Source organism: Heterocephalus glaber, unplaced genomic scaffold, assembly GCF_053883595.1.
Source record: "Heterocephalus glaber isolate CG9 unplaced genomic scaffold, H.glaber_assembly_v1.0 deba00001497, whole genome shotgun sequence".
NCBI classification, from domain to species: domain Eukaryota; kingdom Metazoa; phylum Chordata; class Mammalia; order Rodentia; family Bathyergidae; genus Heterocephalus; species Heterocephalus glaber.
Genome location: NW_028258320.1, coordinates 36,027,239 through 36,046,192, shown reverse-complemented (window position 1 = coordinate 36,046,192; position 18,954 = coordinate 36,027,239). Strand labels below are relative to the sequence as shown.

The 18,954-nt window shown below is 37.2% G+C and overlaps 1 protein-coding gene across 6 annotated transcripts in view; it reads left to right on the top strand.

The window, feature by feature from the left end:
* Window positions 1-18,954, top strand: part of Asah2 (N-acylsphingosine amidohydrolase 2) — a 144,641-nt gene that overhangs the window by 106,819 nt on the left and 18,868 nt on the right. For 5 of the 6 annotated variants that reach the window (XM_021239109.2, XM_021239112.2, XM_021239110.2 and 2 more), the window contains exons 16-20: window positions 578-617; window positions 1,855-1,950; window positions 5,078-5,173; window positions 7,388-7,534; window positions 15,751-15,810. In XM_021239109.2, the coding sequence (XP_021094768.1) occupies window positions 578-617; window positions 1,855-1,950; window positions 5,078-5,173; window positions 7,388-7,534; window positions 15,751-15,810 (439 nt within the window). The remainder of the gene's footprint in view (window positions 1-577; window positions 618-1,854; window positions 1,951-5,077; window positions 5,174-7,387; window positions 7,535-15,750; window positions 15,811-18,954) is intronic. The other variant, XM_087184857.1, reaches the window with a different exon arrangement.

The following is an 18,954-nucleotide window of genomic DNA, read 5'->3' as shown; positions in this document are numbered from 1 at the left end:
CATCTCTGCTCCCTAGACTATAAGCTCCATATTCCTGAATCATTAGCAACTAGAAATAGGCCTGGTATATGGGAAATGCTCAGTGTTTAATTGAAGGGTTAAATATATGAATGAAATGGCAAGTTCTTCGTTGGTTGGAACCATAGTACACTTTTTCTGTGCCTCAGCTCTTATTAACAAAGACTCAACTGATATATTTTGTTGAATCAATGAATGGAAAAAAATCATGATAATCTTTTGCTAATAACATTCACAGATTCTGTTTTCTTTCTTTGATCAAATTGACTGTTTTCAGTTTAGAATTTGTTTTGTAAATAGGGCAGACAGGAAAAAAAATAAAACGTACCCCTGAATTTTAGCTTTGCTTTGTCATTCATTTCCTATAGTTTTACTATTATGTGATGATCCAGGGTAACTTTTTGGCTTTTACTACCAGTCTTTTTGTATACTTACATACATTCTAAATAGAAAACATTTACATAGTTCTGTTTTCTTGACTTTCACTACAAGTCTTTTTGTATATTTTCATATATTACAAATAAAAAAACATTTATATGATTTTGTTTTCTTGATTTAGGACTATGTCTGGACGAAGACTTCGAGAAGCAATTCAGAAGGTATGTTAAATATTAAATGAAATAGCTACATATTCATTCCCCATCTATCTCTATGATCTGATATCTTTTAAATTCTGAGTAATTTCATAAATTTTTCTAGAGTTCCATACTTCTTCAAATTAATGGGTAGAGGTGAATATTAAATATCGTTTGTGTAATTAACAGATTTTAAAACATAAGGGAATTATTGTCAGGTTAAAAATATTTTATTGGTATTTATGGATAAATGATTTAAGAATTGATAATGGTTTTATGGATTAGCTAATAAATAATCTCCAATTGCTAATCTGAAAGTCTGTGAACACTGTACATCAAATGTCTTAGTCACTTTCTTGTTGCTGGGATACAATACTTGACACTCACAACTTAAAGAAATATTTTGGTTCATGTTTTTAGCCCGTAGTCCCCTGGCTCAAAGGCATGACAGCATGGCAGAGAGGTGTAGCGGAAGAAAAGTTGCTCACATTGTGGCTGGAAGCCAGGAAGCAGAAAGAGAGGTGAACAGAGCCAGGGAGGAACATATACCTTCCAGAGTACGTCCCTAGGGACCTGCCTCCCCCCCAGGCCCCGCCTCCTAACAACAAGTCACCCTCATCGTCCACTCCTTTTCCAAAAGCACCACCTTTTGGGGGACATCTAGATATAAGCCATAGTATAAATTGTATCTCACTTTTGGAGTTCTTTGTATTATGTGTATCTATGATTTTCTTTATATGTAGGAAGTATTAAAAACAGTTCTATAATGACATATAAACAAATATCTTGTTACATGGAACTGGAAATAACTATTTGGGTTGGGTAATATTCACTTATATTTTTTAGAAAGTTGATTTTCAGATCTCTCAAAATTGATTTTACTAAGTCTCTTTCTTTCTTTTTTTTTTTTTGGTACTGGGGATCAAACTCGGGACCTTGCACTTGTGAGGCAGGCACCGGAACCACTGAGCTAAATCCTCAGCCCCGATTTTACTAAGCCTCTATATCTGCTAATGTGATTATTAAGATGTTCATAGATCTATTGACATGCCCAAATGTAGTGCAGAGTTTTGCCTATAACTTTTCATCAAGAACTCTGATACCTCTGCCTTTCTTGGTGGTTTTGATATTGGGAAAATTTTGTTCAGAGAAACATCTTAAACTAATAATTCACATCAGTGGTTGTGCCTTAAATATAATTGGGGTGATAATAAGTTTAAGATGATGAGGAATTTTACTGGGCTCTACTCTTCCCTCCTAGGAATTTGCATCATATGGGATGAAGGATATAACTGTTGCAATTTCAGGTCTATGCAATGTTTACACACATTACATTACCACTTATGAAGAATACCAGGTAAAGTAAAAGTGTTCTCATCATTTAAATGAATTACACCTTGGCCAAGACTAATATGTCAACTGAATGCTTCATAGATTTTTCTCAATTATTTTTCTGAAAGATGATTTTATTTTAATGGGGAATATATGAGAATAGTTAAGCCAGAGCTTGTGTCTGGGATTTCCAGGTTCATAATTCCCAAGTTCAGGTCAGAATTCTAGTCTGATTTCCATCTTTCCTCAAAACAATAATTTTGTCAGAGACATTGGTAATAAGCGTAGGCCATGGCATACAGATAACTACTCATAATCTTGTGACTAAGCCTCTATAGAACTTGGGAAAACTCCTACTGACAGTACCTGATTAATTGGATGCACCATTTAAGCACTTTGCAAATGTAATCTTAAGTAATCCTTACACTATATGTGGAAGCAGAGTATTATTGTATCCACAAGAAACAAAGTCCTAGAGAATTTTGGAGAGATTTGTGGATGGCATTGCTTCTTTGTTTATAAACAGTTAAGAAAGCAACACAGGTACTTTCTTTTTTAATGACAGAAAAGTTTTATTAAAGGTTGGAAAAGGAACAGGCTCTGCAGAGTGAGTTTGGGTCAAGTAAAAGTAGGAAAAGAAGTACACCCTACATTGTGAGGATGGGTCATCCATGCAAGAGAGAACCAAGTGGCCTCCCTTGTACTTTTTAACAATAGTGGTTAAACACATGACAACAGTCTGGAGTCCCACAGTTAATGTTTTCTAATTACCAGCTGTTATATCATGGCAGTCCATGAACAGACATACAGTGACCCCTTGGCAAATATTCAGACACTAGAAGTGAAATCTGTCCTGCTGCCTTCTCTTGGTTTGACTGAAATTCCTCAGATAATAGCCTTATAAAGAGAAAAAGGTTTATTTTGGCTCACTACTTTGGACATTTCAATTCATGATTGGTAGACACACTCCTTTCTGGTCTCTGGTTAGGGTTTTGGATGAAAATAGGGGGAATGTGTGGTGAAGCAAAGTGATTCACCTCATATGCAGGAAGCAGATAAGAGAAAGAGGAAGTGGCTGGAACCCACTATTCCCTTCAAGGACATGTCCTCAATGGCTTGAAGTCTTCTCACAAGGCCCACTTTTTAATGGTTCTGCCGCCTTCCAGTAGTCCCTGGCTAGGGAATAAGACTGTACCTCAGAGACCTTTGGGCCCCATGCTTCAGCCTAACAAAAGCACTGTTGAATATGAGTTCTTAACTGAGGCAAACTAGGGTAGGAAAAATTGCATTCTTTTTTCCCACTACTTTCTATTATTTAGCATTTCCTTCAACTATGAATGTAGGAAACAACAATAATATTAGCAGTACCTCTGACTTTGTCACCAGTAAGAACCACAGATATTTTATTTTATTTATTTATTTTTGGTACCGGGGATTGAACTAACAGATATTTTAATATAACATACAGTTATTGCAGATCTGAGAATATCTTTTATTTTTATTATTTTGAAATCACAGTAGTAAGTCTTATTATCAAATAGCACAATAAAGAAGCATGTATATCATTATATCACTAAATTGGTTTGTAACAGTCTGATAAATGCATTTCATTTAATTGGTTTCCTTTGTCACTCTCATCGATTTTATTTTGAATTTTATTAATGAATTTTATTAATGAATCTGAGAGAGGGCTATAGGTCTCAGGAGCCTGCCAAAGGTGGCCATGGCACAGACAAGGATAGGAACCCCTAATATCTCATCTCCTAGTCTAGGGATATGCTCCTGCAGAGATTACTATTAACTCATTAATTAAGTCAACAGATATGTGTTGTGACAGACACTGTGCTAGTCACATTTTGGAGCATAACAATGTAAAGATTGCCCCTAACCCCATACCGCTAGAAGTGAATTTAATAGAAAAAGAAAAAAAAAAACCAAATGATTGCATTTTGTGTAAGGCATGCACAGGTGATGTGAAAACAAGGTGACAAAGTACTAGATTGGACTGAGTATTTGAGGACAAGGACTGGGAGATGTTCAGATAGAGGTAAGATCTATCTGAGTTCTATCTGAGAACATGTGAGGGTAAGTCAAACAAGTAAAAATTAGGAAGATGCCTTATATAGAGGGGACTACACATCAGTGATCAGGAGGGGCAGACTCAGCACATTGGTGGATTGTGATTAGTTGAGTACCATGAAATAAGTATGATGAGGGTGATGGCAAGATAAGAGAGTAAGAGGCAGAGCTTAGCTGATGGAGTCTTATATCCTATGCCTCAGAGCTTTGACTTAATAAGAAAGGCTTAGGGGAACTGCACTAGGAGTCAAAGCAGGGGAGTACTTTGATCCACTTTGTGATTTAGAAAGTTCACTAGGCCATGAGGAAAATGAATTGAAGGGAATGTGTAGAGACAGAACTAATTAAGAAGCTATATAGTAACATCTGGGTTACAGATAAGGGTTTGAACAAAGGTAAGGGAAGTAGAGACAGAGGAACATGGACAAGGATTTTCAAGGAGGGAGAATGACAAGATGTGGAGAATGATAGGATGTAGGGTGAGAGAGAAAGCACTGTCTAAAATGACTACCACCTGATCCCCCTGTGACAGTGGAAGGGTGGCATTCACTGGGCTGCAGAATGTATCAGGGAATGCAGGTATGTTGGAGTGATGAGTGCATTTTTAGATTGGATGACTGAGGGTTCCGCGGAGTTCAGGTAAAAAGAGGTACATTTGGCTCTGTTTTCATATCTCTATGATGGGTTAAATTTCTGCAGAGAGTATCATCAACACCATTTATCCAGGAGTTATTAGGACTTTTTTCTCCTAATTTATGCCCCCAAATAAATTGTTTTATATTACAAGTACTTAACAGACAGAAACTGAGGAGATATCACCCTTTTTCCTATTAATTGGAGAGACAGCCTAAATAGTGCAAGCAAAGACAATCTGTTGCATTTAACAAGTAGCTGATGGGAACCATTTATTTTGCATGGTAAATGGAAATGCCCACTCTCTTTTCTTATAACTAATATCAAAGATTATGCTGGCTTACACGAAACGTCCAGTTTTCACCCTTGCCTAAAATGCTACACCTCTGTAAATGAATTAAAATCTCAGAATCACTTATACCTCTCTGCTTCTCCTACAGGCTCAGCGATATGAGGCAGCATCTACTATTTATGGACCACACACTCTGTCGGCTTACATCCAGCTCTTCAGAGCTCTTACTAAGGCCATTGCTACGGTAATCCAGTATTGCATGTATGTCTGCCTGTGTTTCTGCCTGTTTATCTCAGGGTGAGGAGGCACAGAGGAAGCAAAAGAAAACCTTAAGACTCACATTTTCAATATTTGGACAATTTTCATATTAAATTTTTTTGACAATTTTTATATTAAAGAACCAGAGACTTCTACAAAAATTAAAGCTACTAACATCTCTAAGAAAAAGTGAAATTTTACTATTAACAAAATTTGGAGTAGGTCAACATCCTTGTACTCTACACAATCAGAGAAACTTCTCTAGTAACCAGCTATAGAAATGACCTCTGAAAGCATAGCTGCAGTCAGTCAACATCCTTTAGTTGTGGCCACTTTCCTCACACACATCATATGAAGTAAGGAGATACTATTTTCCCTCATTTTTCAGATGAGCAGAAAGGCTGGAAGATGGTAAGTGATCAGGCTCACCAAATTATACCTGGAAGTTGAACCATTGTTCTCTAATCTTCATACGTCTCTCCACTCACTTCAAGAGTTGAGTAGGTCAGCAATTTTAGGATGTCAGTTGTCCATATTACGACATCTCTGGAATTAGAGTGCATCTTCTAGCCAGAGGAGTTTTACTATTATAATTAATAACATTTTTATTTTCTTGGTCCAAAAATAATATAAGTTGTTTTAATAAATGGAGGCTTAGATTTGATGAAATAGAATATTGCCTTGGAATGCACACATACCATCTACCTGAAAAAACTATACACACACTTATTTGATTTAAAGAAGCTTCACTTTAGAAATCTTCCTTTTGGAGTATGGTTACTTTTGAAGCTGCAGCTATGATTTCAGATTAGCTAACAAGCAGCATTAAGAGCTTAGTAAACAGATCTTTATATAATAACACATAAGCCTTGGTAAAAGCTGAAAAAATAATTATGACCCAGAAAGTACAATAAATCCCTTTCAAAGAAAGATCTTGAATGCATTGGATTGAAATAGATGAAATTTCTGTCCTCTAGGTGAAATAATTTGAATATTAGCAATTTCATAAGCCTCCACCATTTGTCACTGATTGCATGATTCAGATTTCAGTATAGCATGTTTACTTTGCGCATATTTTAAATGACCATTATTTTATCATAGTGTTCTCCTCAGTTTTAGGTCTGTATTTTTCATAGAAAATGATATTTAGTTGGGGATTTAGCTCAGTGGTTCTGGCACCTGCCACACAAGTGGTGCAAGGTCCCGAGTTTGATCCCCGGTACCAAAAAAAAAAAAAAAAAGAAAATGATATTTAGTGAAAGCAACTATGTTCCCTTTGTTTCATGGTCTACTTTATGGTCATATATCTTTTTACTTTTTTTTGGTACTGGGGATCGAACTTGGGACCTTGTGCTTGTAAGGCAGGCGGTGGCACCACTGAGCTAAATCCCTGGCCCTATGGTCATGTATTTTAAGACTAGCTATGTGATCTTGAAAAAACAACTGAATATCTCCAAGTATATTTTCTCATTTGCAAAGTGAGAATTACAATACCTACCTATCCCATATGCTGTAGCAAAGATTAACTATATAATGTGAGCCTAAAAAGACATTAAATATGTATCAAGGGCTATTTAAAGATTGAGATTTGCATTTTGATGACACTGATAAAGTGGCAAATTTTGTGGAAAGCTGATTTAAATCAGACAAGATGTAGGCTGATCTTAAATTTTAAATAAAAATGCATTTGTTATATTCTTTAGCACAGAAAAGGATGGGGAAGGACTCAGTACTACTCTGGGTGAAAGGGTCTCAATACCTTTTATAAATTCAGTAGATAATGCCAGGGTCATGTTATAAAAGCTTATTATGTGTCAAGACCTTATCCAAAGTCACATAGTTAAAAAGTTCCTGTCTCAGAATCTAAACATACGTAGCATCTGAGCTTGCTCTCTGATCCCTGGGCTATCTTTCCAATGGGAATAAAACAGCTGCCTCTCACCAAAACTGTCTTCTAAAGACAAAAGTTTAAACTGTGGATATCTGGAGTTTCATTTTAGCCAGGTTCTCCTCACATTTGTTAAAGGCTACTAGCTCTTGGATTGCATATGTATGTGTATGCATGCATGCATGTGTGTGCAGGTGTGTATGTGTGCAGTTTTTGCTTCTTTTAATGAAGACATTTCTGGGAGTGGAGGTCTGGGAAAAGGGTATTTGGCTTTATGTTGTGCTTTCTTTAGGCAAATGCTTTCTATTTCAGGACACAGTAGCCAACATGAGCAGTGGTCCTGAGCCTCCAGTTTTCAAACATTTGATAGCCCCACTTATCCCTAATATTGTGGATAGAGCACCAATAGGCAGAAACTTTGGGGATGTCCTGGAGCCAGTGAAACCTGAATACAGAGTGGTAAGCCTCAGAGAGAGATCTTAAAATACTTCAAAGACTTGTTTTGGGAGGTGAAGGAGAGGATGTTGTTTAATGTCACCACCTTCTTATCATACCATAAACCAGTGGTGGTGAACCTGTGGCACGTGTGCCACAGCTGACTATTTGTTATCACTGAAAGTTCTAAAAGGTTCACCATCACTGCCATAGACTATGTTTAGCAATGATAATTTTGACAGTTCTTATCTTTGCAGAGACTCTGCAAAAGTAATAAGAATAGGAAATACTTTTTTGGGGGGTAATTGTTTACAATTGAATTACTAAAATATAAATTATTCATTTTCTTAAATAGATGGTCAAAGACCCATTTGCTGGAGCTGAGAGATGTCTTTTAATCAAGAGTTAAAAAAAGCTAGAAATGGGGCTGGGAATTTAGCTCAGTGGTTCCGCAACTTGCCTCGAAAGCACAAGGTCCCAAGTTCGATCCCCAGCACCAAAAAAAAAAAAAGCAAAAAAAGCTAGAAATAAAACAATATCTGTATCAGTATATTTTATGTTCATCTTCAGTCTTGTAACCTTACTAAATCATTTATTAGTTCTAATAGGTGGTATTGTTGATTTAGTATGTATTCCTCAGGAATTTCAATATATACTATATCATCTACAAATAAAAATTGGTTTATTTATTCTTTTCTGTATTTTTTAATGTCTTTTTTTCCCTCATTGAATAGTCTAGAACCTTCAATAGAGTGTTTAATAGAAGTTGTGAGTCTGGAAACCTTTGCCTTGTTTTGTGATCCTAGGAGGGAACTATTTAATGTTACTGCATTCAATATGAGGCCTTAAGGTTTTTGTAGATGGTTGTGATAGTTCTTTTTTATACCTAGTATGTCGAGAGCTTTGGTTGGAAGTCGGTATTGGGTTTTTTGGTTTTTTTTGGTACCAGGGATCGAACTCAGATCTTTGTGCTTGTAAGGCAGGCAGCAGAACCACTGAGCTAAATCCCTGGCCACCAGGTATTGGGCTTTTGCAAGTACTTCTCTGTGTTGTTGAGATGATCAAGTGTTTTGTTTTTTTTTTGTCTTTTAACTCTACTAATATGGAATATTTTCTTGACTCAGTTATTAAATAAATACCCTTTAGTTTTGATGTTAATGGTTTCTTATGTTGCTTAATCTGATTTCTAATGCACTACTAAGTTTTACACCCATGTCTATGAGGGATATTTGTAATTTTCTTTTCACATGTTGTCTTTGGCATCAGCATTTCTACCTTAGTCACTTTCTCGTTGTTGGGACACAATATCCAACAGCTACAACCTAGAGGAGGAGAGGTTTATTTTGGCTCATGTTCTCAGTCCATGGTTGGCTGGCTCTAAGCCAAAATAGCATAGCAGAGGGGCATAGGGAGGAAGGAGCAAGCCTTGTTCTTAAGATTCTTTAAGGTTTTTTTTTATGGTTTCTGTCTCTATTGCCTTAAAATATCTTTGCAGGTTTTTTGGGGTGCTGGAGTCTCCTTTTGGAGGTGGTTTCTAGGTTCTTTATGTCTTGATCAAATAATTGGTCAACACAAGTGTAAGCAATAGCAAAGTTTTATTAGAGGTAGGAAAATAAACTGGCTCTGCAAGAGCAAGTTTGGCCAAGTAAAAATAGAAAAAGAAGTACACCCTACAGCATGAGGTCAGGCCATCCATGCAAAAGAAAACACAGTGATGAAAACTCAGTGTGGTCTCTTTTGGTATCACTCAGTCCTCAGACTGACAACTTGCCTGGGCCATACTAGGAAAACCTACTCAAGTTCTCATGAGAAGCCTATGTATAGGGCTTAGGGGAACTGTTCTGGTCATCTGTCCTAGGATTTTGTAATTAATAGGTCATATCTACTTCCTCAGCCAGCTTTGTGACCACTAATCTCCTGTCTCATTTCCTCCTGAGAGACACACATCTCCATAAGTCTTTATGGGGTACTGAGGGAATAGAGGTCTGTCTGCCATAGGCTTCTCTAGGACGTGGACCATACCTACTGGAGATTAAGTGCTCTCCAACTACCTTGAGCTGTTGTGGCTCACTGGCTGGGTTTAAGAAAAAAAAACCCTCTCAGAAGAGTATGAGAAAAGAATGATTATTGAGCTATTTGATGGGAGAAAGAAAGTAACTTTACTCTTATTTGGGGATGTAGAACCCAAATATGAGGACCAGGTCAGACCTCCATACTTCTTGTGGAGAACAAGTATGGCGAAGAGGGAGGTTAGATAAATTATCGAGAGCCCAAGAGCCATAACCTTAGCAAGATTACCCACATAATGGATCAAATTACAAATAGGAGCCCCAATACAGGTGCCCATTTAAGCTGTGGTGAATTAGGGTCACTCGAGGCTGTATTTATCTGCCCCTGGTGCAATACTAGAGTCTTGCTTTCTGAAGAGGAGCCTTTAGACTTCCAGAGGTTCTCAGGAATAGCTTTCTTCTTATTCCTGTGAAAATTCTAGTGACCATTTCCCATATAGTATTTTTATGGCTTGTCACTGCATCCCTTGAGGAAGGACCAGAATGCTTCCTCAGGAATTGGGAATAAGGTAAGGTCTTTAGTGGCTGTAGAGCTGCCCTTCTTGCCTCTCTATGAGCCTTTTGATTTCCCAAGGAGATTTTAGACATGTCTATTTGGAATCCCTTACCATGATCGACCTGTTGGGAAGATAGACTACTTCTAAGAATTGTAGAATTTCCTGCTTGTTTTATAGATGATTGCTTACTAACAAGTGTCTTCTTTCCAGATTGCTACATGAATATGTAGCACCAGAAAGGCATATTTGGAGCCCCCTCCCCCCTCTCTGCATCTGTATAGTGGTACCTTGGTTCACAAATTTAATTCTTTCCATGATTCTGGTTGTAAATTGAATTGGATGAGAACCAAATCAATGTCCCCATAAGGTCAACATTGTACCTAACCATTGAATTTGATTCAGTTCTAATCCAACTTGGTTTGTGATCAGAATTATGAGAAGAATTAAGTTTGTGAACCAAGGTACCACTGTAGCTTCTTCCCTTTTCTTTATATCAATGCTGGAGTAAAAGCTATGAGCTGTACTCTTTGAGCAGAGGTCCCTGGGGAAAGTTGTTTTGCTTCAATGTCCTGTTGTGAACTGACAACTGCACAACTTGCCTTTCAGTGTCCTTCTTGGACAAAGCTACTTTCTTTAGTGAATTACACATCTTCTGGGTCTTGGAGGGGCAGGTCATTGATGTCTTGCCTGTTTGCACAGCTCTGGGAGATGACTTGTTCACAAGACTGACTAATGTCTCAGCTTGTAGACATCAAAGAGGTAGGAATAAGAGTACTGCAAGTTTTGTAATAACCTCAGGGGTGACTAAGAGCATGGCCTGAGACTTGGCAAGCCATTCCCTTGTTAACCACAAATAATCTTTGGTTTCAAGGATTGCTCTTACCTGATGGGGAGTCAGGACTTCTAGTTTCTGTTCTAAAGTTCATTTTGCAGCTTCCTCTATTAGCATTGCTGTAGCTGTTGCTGCTCTCAGCCAGGGTGCCCATCCAGCAGACACTCTATCCAACTTTTTGAAAAGTATGCCACTGAGCAGAGTTCTTGTCTTACCTTTGGGTCAGGACACCCAAAGCAGTTCCTCTCTTTTCTTATATGTAGAGGAAGAAGTGTTTTCTTAAGTCAGGTATTTTATTATATTATTCAGCAAGATCTACCTGTTGACTAATTAGGTCAGAGAGACCTGGCATAGTCCCAACAGGTAAAATCCATTTTGCCCTCTTGTTGGAATTTGAGAATTTCCCTTAATTTTGCTAGTAAATCTCTTCCTAGAAAGGGAGTAGGACACTATGGGACAGTAATAAACTCATGGTTCAGCATTTGTCTTTCAAGCTGACATATCAGAGCAGGAGTAAAGAATCTCCAGCTAGAGAACCATTTGATCCCAGCTATGGATATAGATCTAGAGGATTTTCCAGAGAAGAAAGTCAAAACTGAATGAAGTAATTGAATTTGCTTATCTACGATACTCAGTATTATCCAGGGTTCCTCATAGGAGATGGTAATATCAGTGGATGGGGCATTCTAGGTTCTCTTGGTTCTCTTCAGAGTAGGATAAGAGAGTTGGCTAGCCTAGCCCCTCTCTGGTGCAGGGGCAGTCAACCCTCTAGTCCCAGGAGTCAGGCACATTGGGTGCCTCACATTCAGAGCAGGCAGTGGATTGATGTAGTAGTGTGCCCAGTGTCCAGATTTCTTGCACTTAAACCATGGACCTCAGTTGTCCTTGGCTTTTCTGTTAGACAATTTAGGTGAATTTTAAGCATTACCAATTGTTACAGATATAATTTTAGCCTTTTCTCTTTTGACCCACCTTTAGATCCCGATTGTTGAACACAGAAAAAGCCATGTTCAGCAGTTGAGTCATAGGTATTTGGGGCCACATCTGAAGTTTCTTTATTAAACAGATGGGAGAGACCCATATCTCCTGAGAAACAGATGGGGGATCTGAGGACAGGATCATCAAGGATATCTCTCTCTTCCTTCGGGACCACTCTAAATACCATACTTTCTGGGCTTTTCTTGAGATAAAGGGTCACAAAAGCCTGAACATAAGGGATTTCATTTCACCTTCTATGTTTTAAGTAGAAACAATTTAACTAAAAAAAATAGTCTCATAATTTTAACTGCCATCCCATACCCATCTCTTGGCACTTCCTAGTTCATGTTGAGCCCAAACCATGTTGCAATAGCAGAGAAATTATTCCTTTTTAAATCGGCAGTGTCAAACCTCCCACTGATCAAGGATATGGGTGAGGGGCAAAGTCAATGGAATATGTGGGGTATGGTTTAAGAGGTTTCCCATGGCTTATTTGTGGGCCTATAGAAAGAGACAACTAGGTCTTGGGTCCTTAAAATGTCATCCCATGCAGAATGAGAAGACCTCATGAGTTCAGAGTATCCCTTGTGAGACTCAGGTATTTACTAGACAGATATCTCTGTCAGAGTTTAGGGTGTCTTTCATAGAAGCAAGGAAGAAAGCCCTACTGAAGAGCTTTTGTCTCCATATGGGGTTCTCACTCCTTAGGGAGAAGGGGTTGTGCCTCTTAATTGCTCTACTTAAGCAGAGTGGAGCCACTTGGGAAACAATATCTCTTGCATTTACTCCATAATAAAAGCTTTGGTATTTTGTTTAGGTAGTAGAAATGGCAAAAAAAACCCCTTTAAAAATCCTAAGAAGGACTCACAGTCTCTTGAATTAAGCTTTGCTGGCTGTGCTTTTGTTTTGCTTAGGCTATCAGGCATATGGTTCTAAATAACCTGCATTTTGTTAGAAAAAACAATGAAGGGTCTAGAAACTAACATGGCAGTGGCTGACCCCAAACAGTGGCCAGCAACATGACAAGACAAGATGGTACCCAACATGTGACAAGACAATATGGCAGCCCTGACTAAGATCATGCCCTGAGAAAGAAATAGCCATCTAGGAGAAAAGCACAGATGAGACTTTGGGAATAAAAATGAATGAACTGGGGTAGGCAGCTAATCAGGCAGGCTGCCAAGTTACCAACAGCTATCTTTTCCTAAAACAGTGAGAAAGTGAGCAAAGTATCATGGAGAACAGAAATGAGAGGACAGAAAGGCATAATAACAGTTTCTCTGGCTATTTAACTTGTACCCAAAGTGACTGCAAACAAGAAAAAGAAGAAAAGGAAAGATAAACTTCAAGTAGGCCTGCAGGCCTCCTGTGGCTGAGAGAAAAAGAAAACACAGAAGAAAAAACAAAAAAATGTGCCCAAAGGCCTTACCTACTCTCTTAGCTGGCTAAGCCATGGTGGCTATGACACCAGGTTTTGGGGTGCTAGAGTCTTCTTCTGGAGGTGGTTTCTAGGTCATTTGTTGAGCAAAGAATTGGTCAAGACAAGTGCAAAAAAGTTTTATTAAAGGTAGAAAAAGAAATAGACTCTGCAGAGTGAGTTTAGGCTAAGTAAAAGTAGGAAAAAAGTATATCCTACAGCATAAGGGCGGACTATTATGAAGAGGCACAAGAACTAGTGCTTAATGGTGACTGTCTCTTTTTATATAATCTACTCCTCAGGCTGATGTCAGGTCTAGGGCATTCTATCAAAAACTTGCTGAAATTCTTGCAAGAAGTCCATATTCAGGGCTTTGGGAACTAACTGTTCGGCACAGTGTCCTGGGATTTTATAAGTAATAGGTCACACTTACTTCCCAGCCAGCCTTGGCATGCCCTAATCTGTTTCAGAAGGAGCCAGGGAGGAAGATATATCCTTCCAGGTCATGCTCACAGTGATCTACCTCTTCTGACCAGACCATCCCTCCTAACAGCAAGTCAGCTGCTGAACACACCAGTGGATGAGCTCAATGATTTCCCCATGACCTAGTCACCCTACACAAGCCCCACATTCTGAGTGCATGAGATTTTGGTGAGACATTCTTGATTTAAAACATAAAAATTGTAAAGCATGAGCTGGGAAGTGTTTCCTTTTTTATCTTCTAAACAATTTTTCAAAGTATTTGTATTCTAACTTCTTTAAATAGTTGATCAGATTTATTTGCAAAAATATATCTGAGTTTTCTTTATGGAAAATTTTTAATTATCAATTTAATTTCTTTTAATTAAATTTCTTTTTTTTGTTTGTTTTATTTGTTTTTAAAATCAGGAACAAGATAGGGTATTCTGATTTGTTTTTTTTTTCTTTGCTACTGGGGATCGAACTCGGGTCCTTGTGCTTAAACAGCAGGCAGCGAAACCACTGAGCTAAATCCTTGGCCCTTAATTAAATGTCTTTACTGGTTATATGCCTATTTAAATTTTTATTCTTTGAGTCCATTATGTGTCTTTCTTGGAATTTAACTTGTCTTTATAGTAATTTGTATATTTCTAGGAATTTCCATCTCTCTAAGAATTTTCCCATTTCATATATGCTATATAATTTGTTGGCATAATATACCATTTCTTATTTATAACATTCCCTCCTAATGCTCTTAATTTATGTAGCGTTGATAACAATGCTGCTTTTTTCTTCCTGACTTTGGTAATTTTTGTCTTCAAAGAGCTAACTTTAGTCTTCTTGCTTATACCTGCTGTTTTTAACCAATTACTAAGCTTTGTAAGCAGGGCCAGAGCAATTTTTAGTCTAGGATGGTCTTCTTCTTTCCCCAACGACACACACACACACACACACACACACACACACACACACACACAAAAGTAAAGCTCTTTTGAATTAAGAGATTTTCCCCTCTGGTAGACAGGAACAGGAGCCTTCCACAACTCCATATGAACCTGGGGATTATTCCCTCGAATTCTGTTCAGTGATTCCTTTCCTGGCTTTGAGTAACTCCCTTGTATGCATGTAGGGTTGAGCAGAGCCCTTTACAAGTTTCTAGTTCTTGCTCTTAGAACTCTGCTCTCTATGGTACTCACTTCTTTGTACTCTAAAGTAACTCAAAGACTGTTTAACTTTCATAGATTCCATCTTCCACATCCTCAGCATAGATAAATATCTGACATGGACTGAATTCTGCCCCTTTTAAAATTTTTTCCATAGCCTATAAATTATCTGAAGGCATTAAGTTGGGGTGATTGTAGGGCTAATCTTCTTTATCTTCTACCACTCAGTGATCATTGTCTTTCATTTCACAATGCCTATTTTCTTTTTTGGATACGGGTATCGAATTTGGGACCTTGCACTTGCAAGGCAGGCAGCAGAACCACTGAGCTAAATCACTGGCAATGCCTATTTTCTTTAAAACCATTGTTTAATACATATTTTGTCTAGTGTTTTAGTTATTTCAAGTGGGATGATAGTGTACAACCAGATGCTGTGTTTTGCATAAATATAAATATGTCATCCAATGAAAAGTCTAGCTTGACCTTATTTGATTCAGTCTATCTCTTATATGTGTATGGGAGGGAGATGGAAGACAATTTCAAGGGCTAAAGAATCAGTTTCAATGCCCTATCACAGATGTAAACTATAGCTTTAGATCTTCATCTACATCTGAATTTACAAAATTTTTTTCTCTGGCTCCACATTTCTGTGTTCATTGTTGGAAGGGCATTTTCTCTGATGCTCTTAGAAGGTATTACTTGATCATATAGAATGGAATCTACTCAGTGACCAAGAATCCTAAAACATATAATAGATAATGCCAAAGTTTGAGTACAACAAAAAACTCTTTCATTAGAACTTACCAAATGAATTTTTATTTCCAGGGAGAAGTTGTTGAAGTTACGTTTGTAGGTGCTAACCCGAAGAATTCAGCAGAAAACCAAGTAAGTATCAATTTTTTCTTATAAATCTAAATCCACTTTTTATTGTTTCATTCATTTGAATATCGCTTTAGAAGTTAACAACATACACATAGAATGTCCCTACTTGTTTCCCATCTTATTTTTCTATGTGGGAAAATGTTCAATGTGTACAGTAAATATGGATTGAGTCTGGAAAAAGTATAGAAAACATCTTACTGTCTCTAGGAATATCTATCTATCTATCTATCTATCTATCTATCTATCTATCTATCTACAACAATTCATATAGGTCTGCACTGTCTCTTGAGAATAGTAATTTAAAAACAATGTACTAAAATTTAGAGCTTTACTGAGTTTGACAAACTAATAAAAAGACCAAACAAGTTAAGTGTGTCTTGAGGTCCTTTCCTCTCATTTTTGGGCCCTTTCTTCCTCTTTCATCATTACTACCTGTAACCCCTCTTCTGTTGTGGAATCACTGATCTCCAGATGGATCTCTTTTTTAAAAAATAAAATTTATCAGTACATTTTAGGTATACAGTATAAAGACATTCATCATTGGAAATTTGTACCTTTACATAATATACCTTGGTTCTTATATTTTCCCCATTCCCTTGCTCTCCCTTCAACCCCTCCACCCCTCCCTATTTACAAATATTTTGTTTCTATTTTTTCCTTTTCTCATATTAATTCCACTCCCTTCTTTTCTTTCCCCAACCCCTCCAATTTCCCCTTCCCTTTTGGACCTTTTCTTCCTATTTCAAACTAGCTCTATGGATGCACATTGAGGAGATACTCTTAAGTGAAATAAATAGGACACATGTGTAAATACCGAATAGTTTCTCTGGTATGAGAAACTGAAAGTGTAAATAAGGATCAAAAGGCATAATAGATGGATCTCTTATAGGCTTGGGTTCTGGCCCCATGGGCTTTCTTTTGCATTGACAAGTTTCCCTACTCCCTATTCCTGGCATTAATAAGGTATTTACTTATTAATATTAAAAAGTTGGGGCCGGGGATTTAGCTCAGTGGTTCTGATGCCTGCCTCGCAAGCACAAGGTCCCGAGTTCGATCCCCGGTACCAAAAAAATATTAAAAAGTGACAGATGAAATACATATCCAATGTAAAAGCAAACAGAAGTGCATAAGATAAAGTGTGAAAGTACCCCTCAACCTACAAATCTGATTTTCAAGAGGTAATTACTCTTTATAGTTTGTTTCAAATCATGTCAGGCTTTTTTGTTTGTATGATATATATAATATTTCTACACAAGCATAATATATCTACTAATAATATGAAGTAATTTTAGTTTTCTGTAAATTTCTTCAAATGGCCTTATAACCACACAAGCCATAGGTGGACATATTCTAGTTGTAAGCATTTAAGTAAATAAATTTTTAGAGGAAAAGAGAGTGGACTTATTAAAAGTGATTCTTGGGTCATATTTTTTACTGTGGCTGAGTTTGTATTTATGCTATTGATGAGCCATTCTGCCCTGGGCCCATAATCACTTGTAATCTGAATTATCTTTCTTTTTTAAGAGAACCTTCCCATTTCTGTTCATAAAATATCGTTATTGCCACAACAATTGTGGCAATCTCTCATCATCAGATATGAGATAGGGGGAAAATGTTCTGCTTCTTGGATAGTCACTATGCACCTATTTAAAATTTTTTTTTCCTGGTACCAGGGATCAAACTCAGGACCTTGTGCTTGCAAGGCAGGTGTAGTGCCACTGAGCTAAATCCCTGGCCCCTGCTCCTATTTTAAATGACTTGGATTGGAGATATATCCAAATGTTTACATGTTTATAACACTATTTTCTGAAGCTAATACATTGTTGTACCAAATCTTTAGTCTTAGCTGTTGTTTAATATCCTTAGGGTAGGTAAACTCTATCGTCATTATTTCCATGGAGAAACAGGAGAACAATGTGCTTAAAACATTATAGTGAAAATACATTTAATTTATAAAAATGTTCTGGGACTTGGTGCAAAATATTTACTAGTACTCTCTATTACTAGTACTCATTATCAATATTTATTGAATACTTACTATTTGCAGGTCCTGGGCTAAGTGCTTCACATACATTATTGCATGGATTTAATTTAATCTTTACTGCTCCCAATAACTTACATTTTATCAACAATTTTGAGGTTGGTAAACTAAATCATAGAGAGGTTGACTAATTGATAGTAACTAATTGTGCATCTTGAAGAGTTTATGGTAGGGATGTGTTTTGCCCCTGGTTATTCTGTCGTGTAGACTTGTGCTCCACTCTGTACCCCAGACCTATTTATTAGGTCCTATCATGCTTCCTACTCCATTTGAGGCCTCCTCAGTGTCATTCTACTGTAAATGGGCAGAAACAGCTTTTTTTACAAGTCACCATGGTTATGAAAACTTCTTCATTAAATATCATCCATCAGTAGACTGATTAGAGAAGAATTTTAAGCAATTACAAGGCCAGTGGTAAAAAATGATCCGTTCAGCAAAGAGTTATTTGATTACTGGTAAATGACATGTGTAAAGCACTGTGATGGATAAAGGTGAGGGTGAATTAAGCACAAGTATTGTCTTTTAAGGCCCACAGTCTAAAGGATTTTGGTGACTTATGGCCTTTGTATTTATTAACCTGTCACATTCATATCTGTGCTTTATTTGCAACTAAATTCATGGCTTGAAACAATTTGCCCTGTTACAGTAATCTTCCTGTGAAGAAATAAAATCTTCTTATAATATGGTTTCTAGGAATCCATTATGACAAAATATAGGAATTGCCTGGTACAGGGAAGATTTATGTATTCTTTCCAATTATTTCATTCAGGCAGTTATGGTAACTAATAATTCATCTACCAGGAAATTGAAAGATGAAGAAACTCTCATTTTCCCTTCTAAATCATAAGGTGACCAAAAAAGTCTTGGATATAGAGCAATAAACAAGTCATGGAAAGACTTGGCTTATGTCCTTTTTAATTCTTAAGTTTTCCCCCAGTTTCTTCTCAGCCCCAATTTCCAATCAGCTCCATAATTATATTTCTCTGAAATGTCTAAAAATGTCATGGTTTTAACAGACTGGATAAGTTAATATTCTGAAGACATTGCATAGAATATTAAAGGGAACACCTAAGAATTCAGATGAAATTCTAATACAGTTTCACACA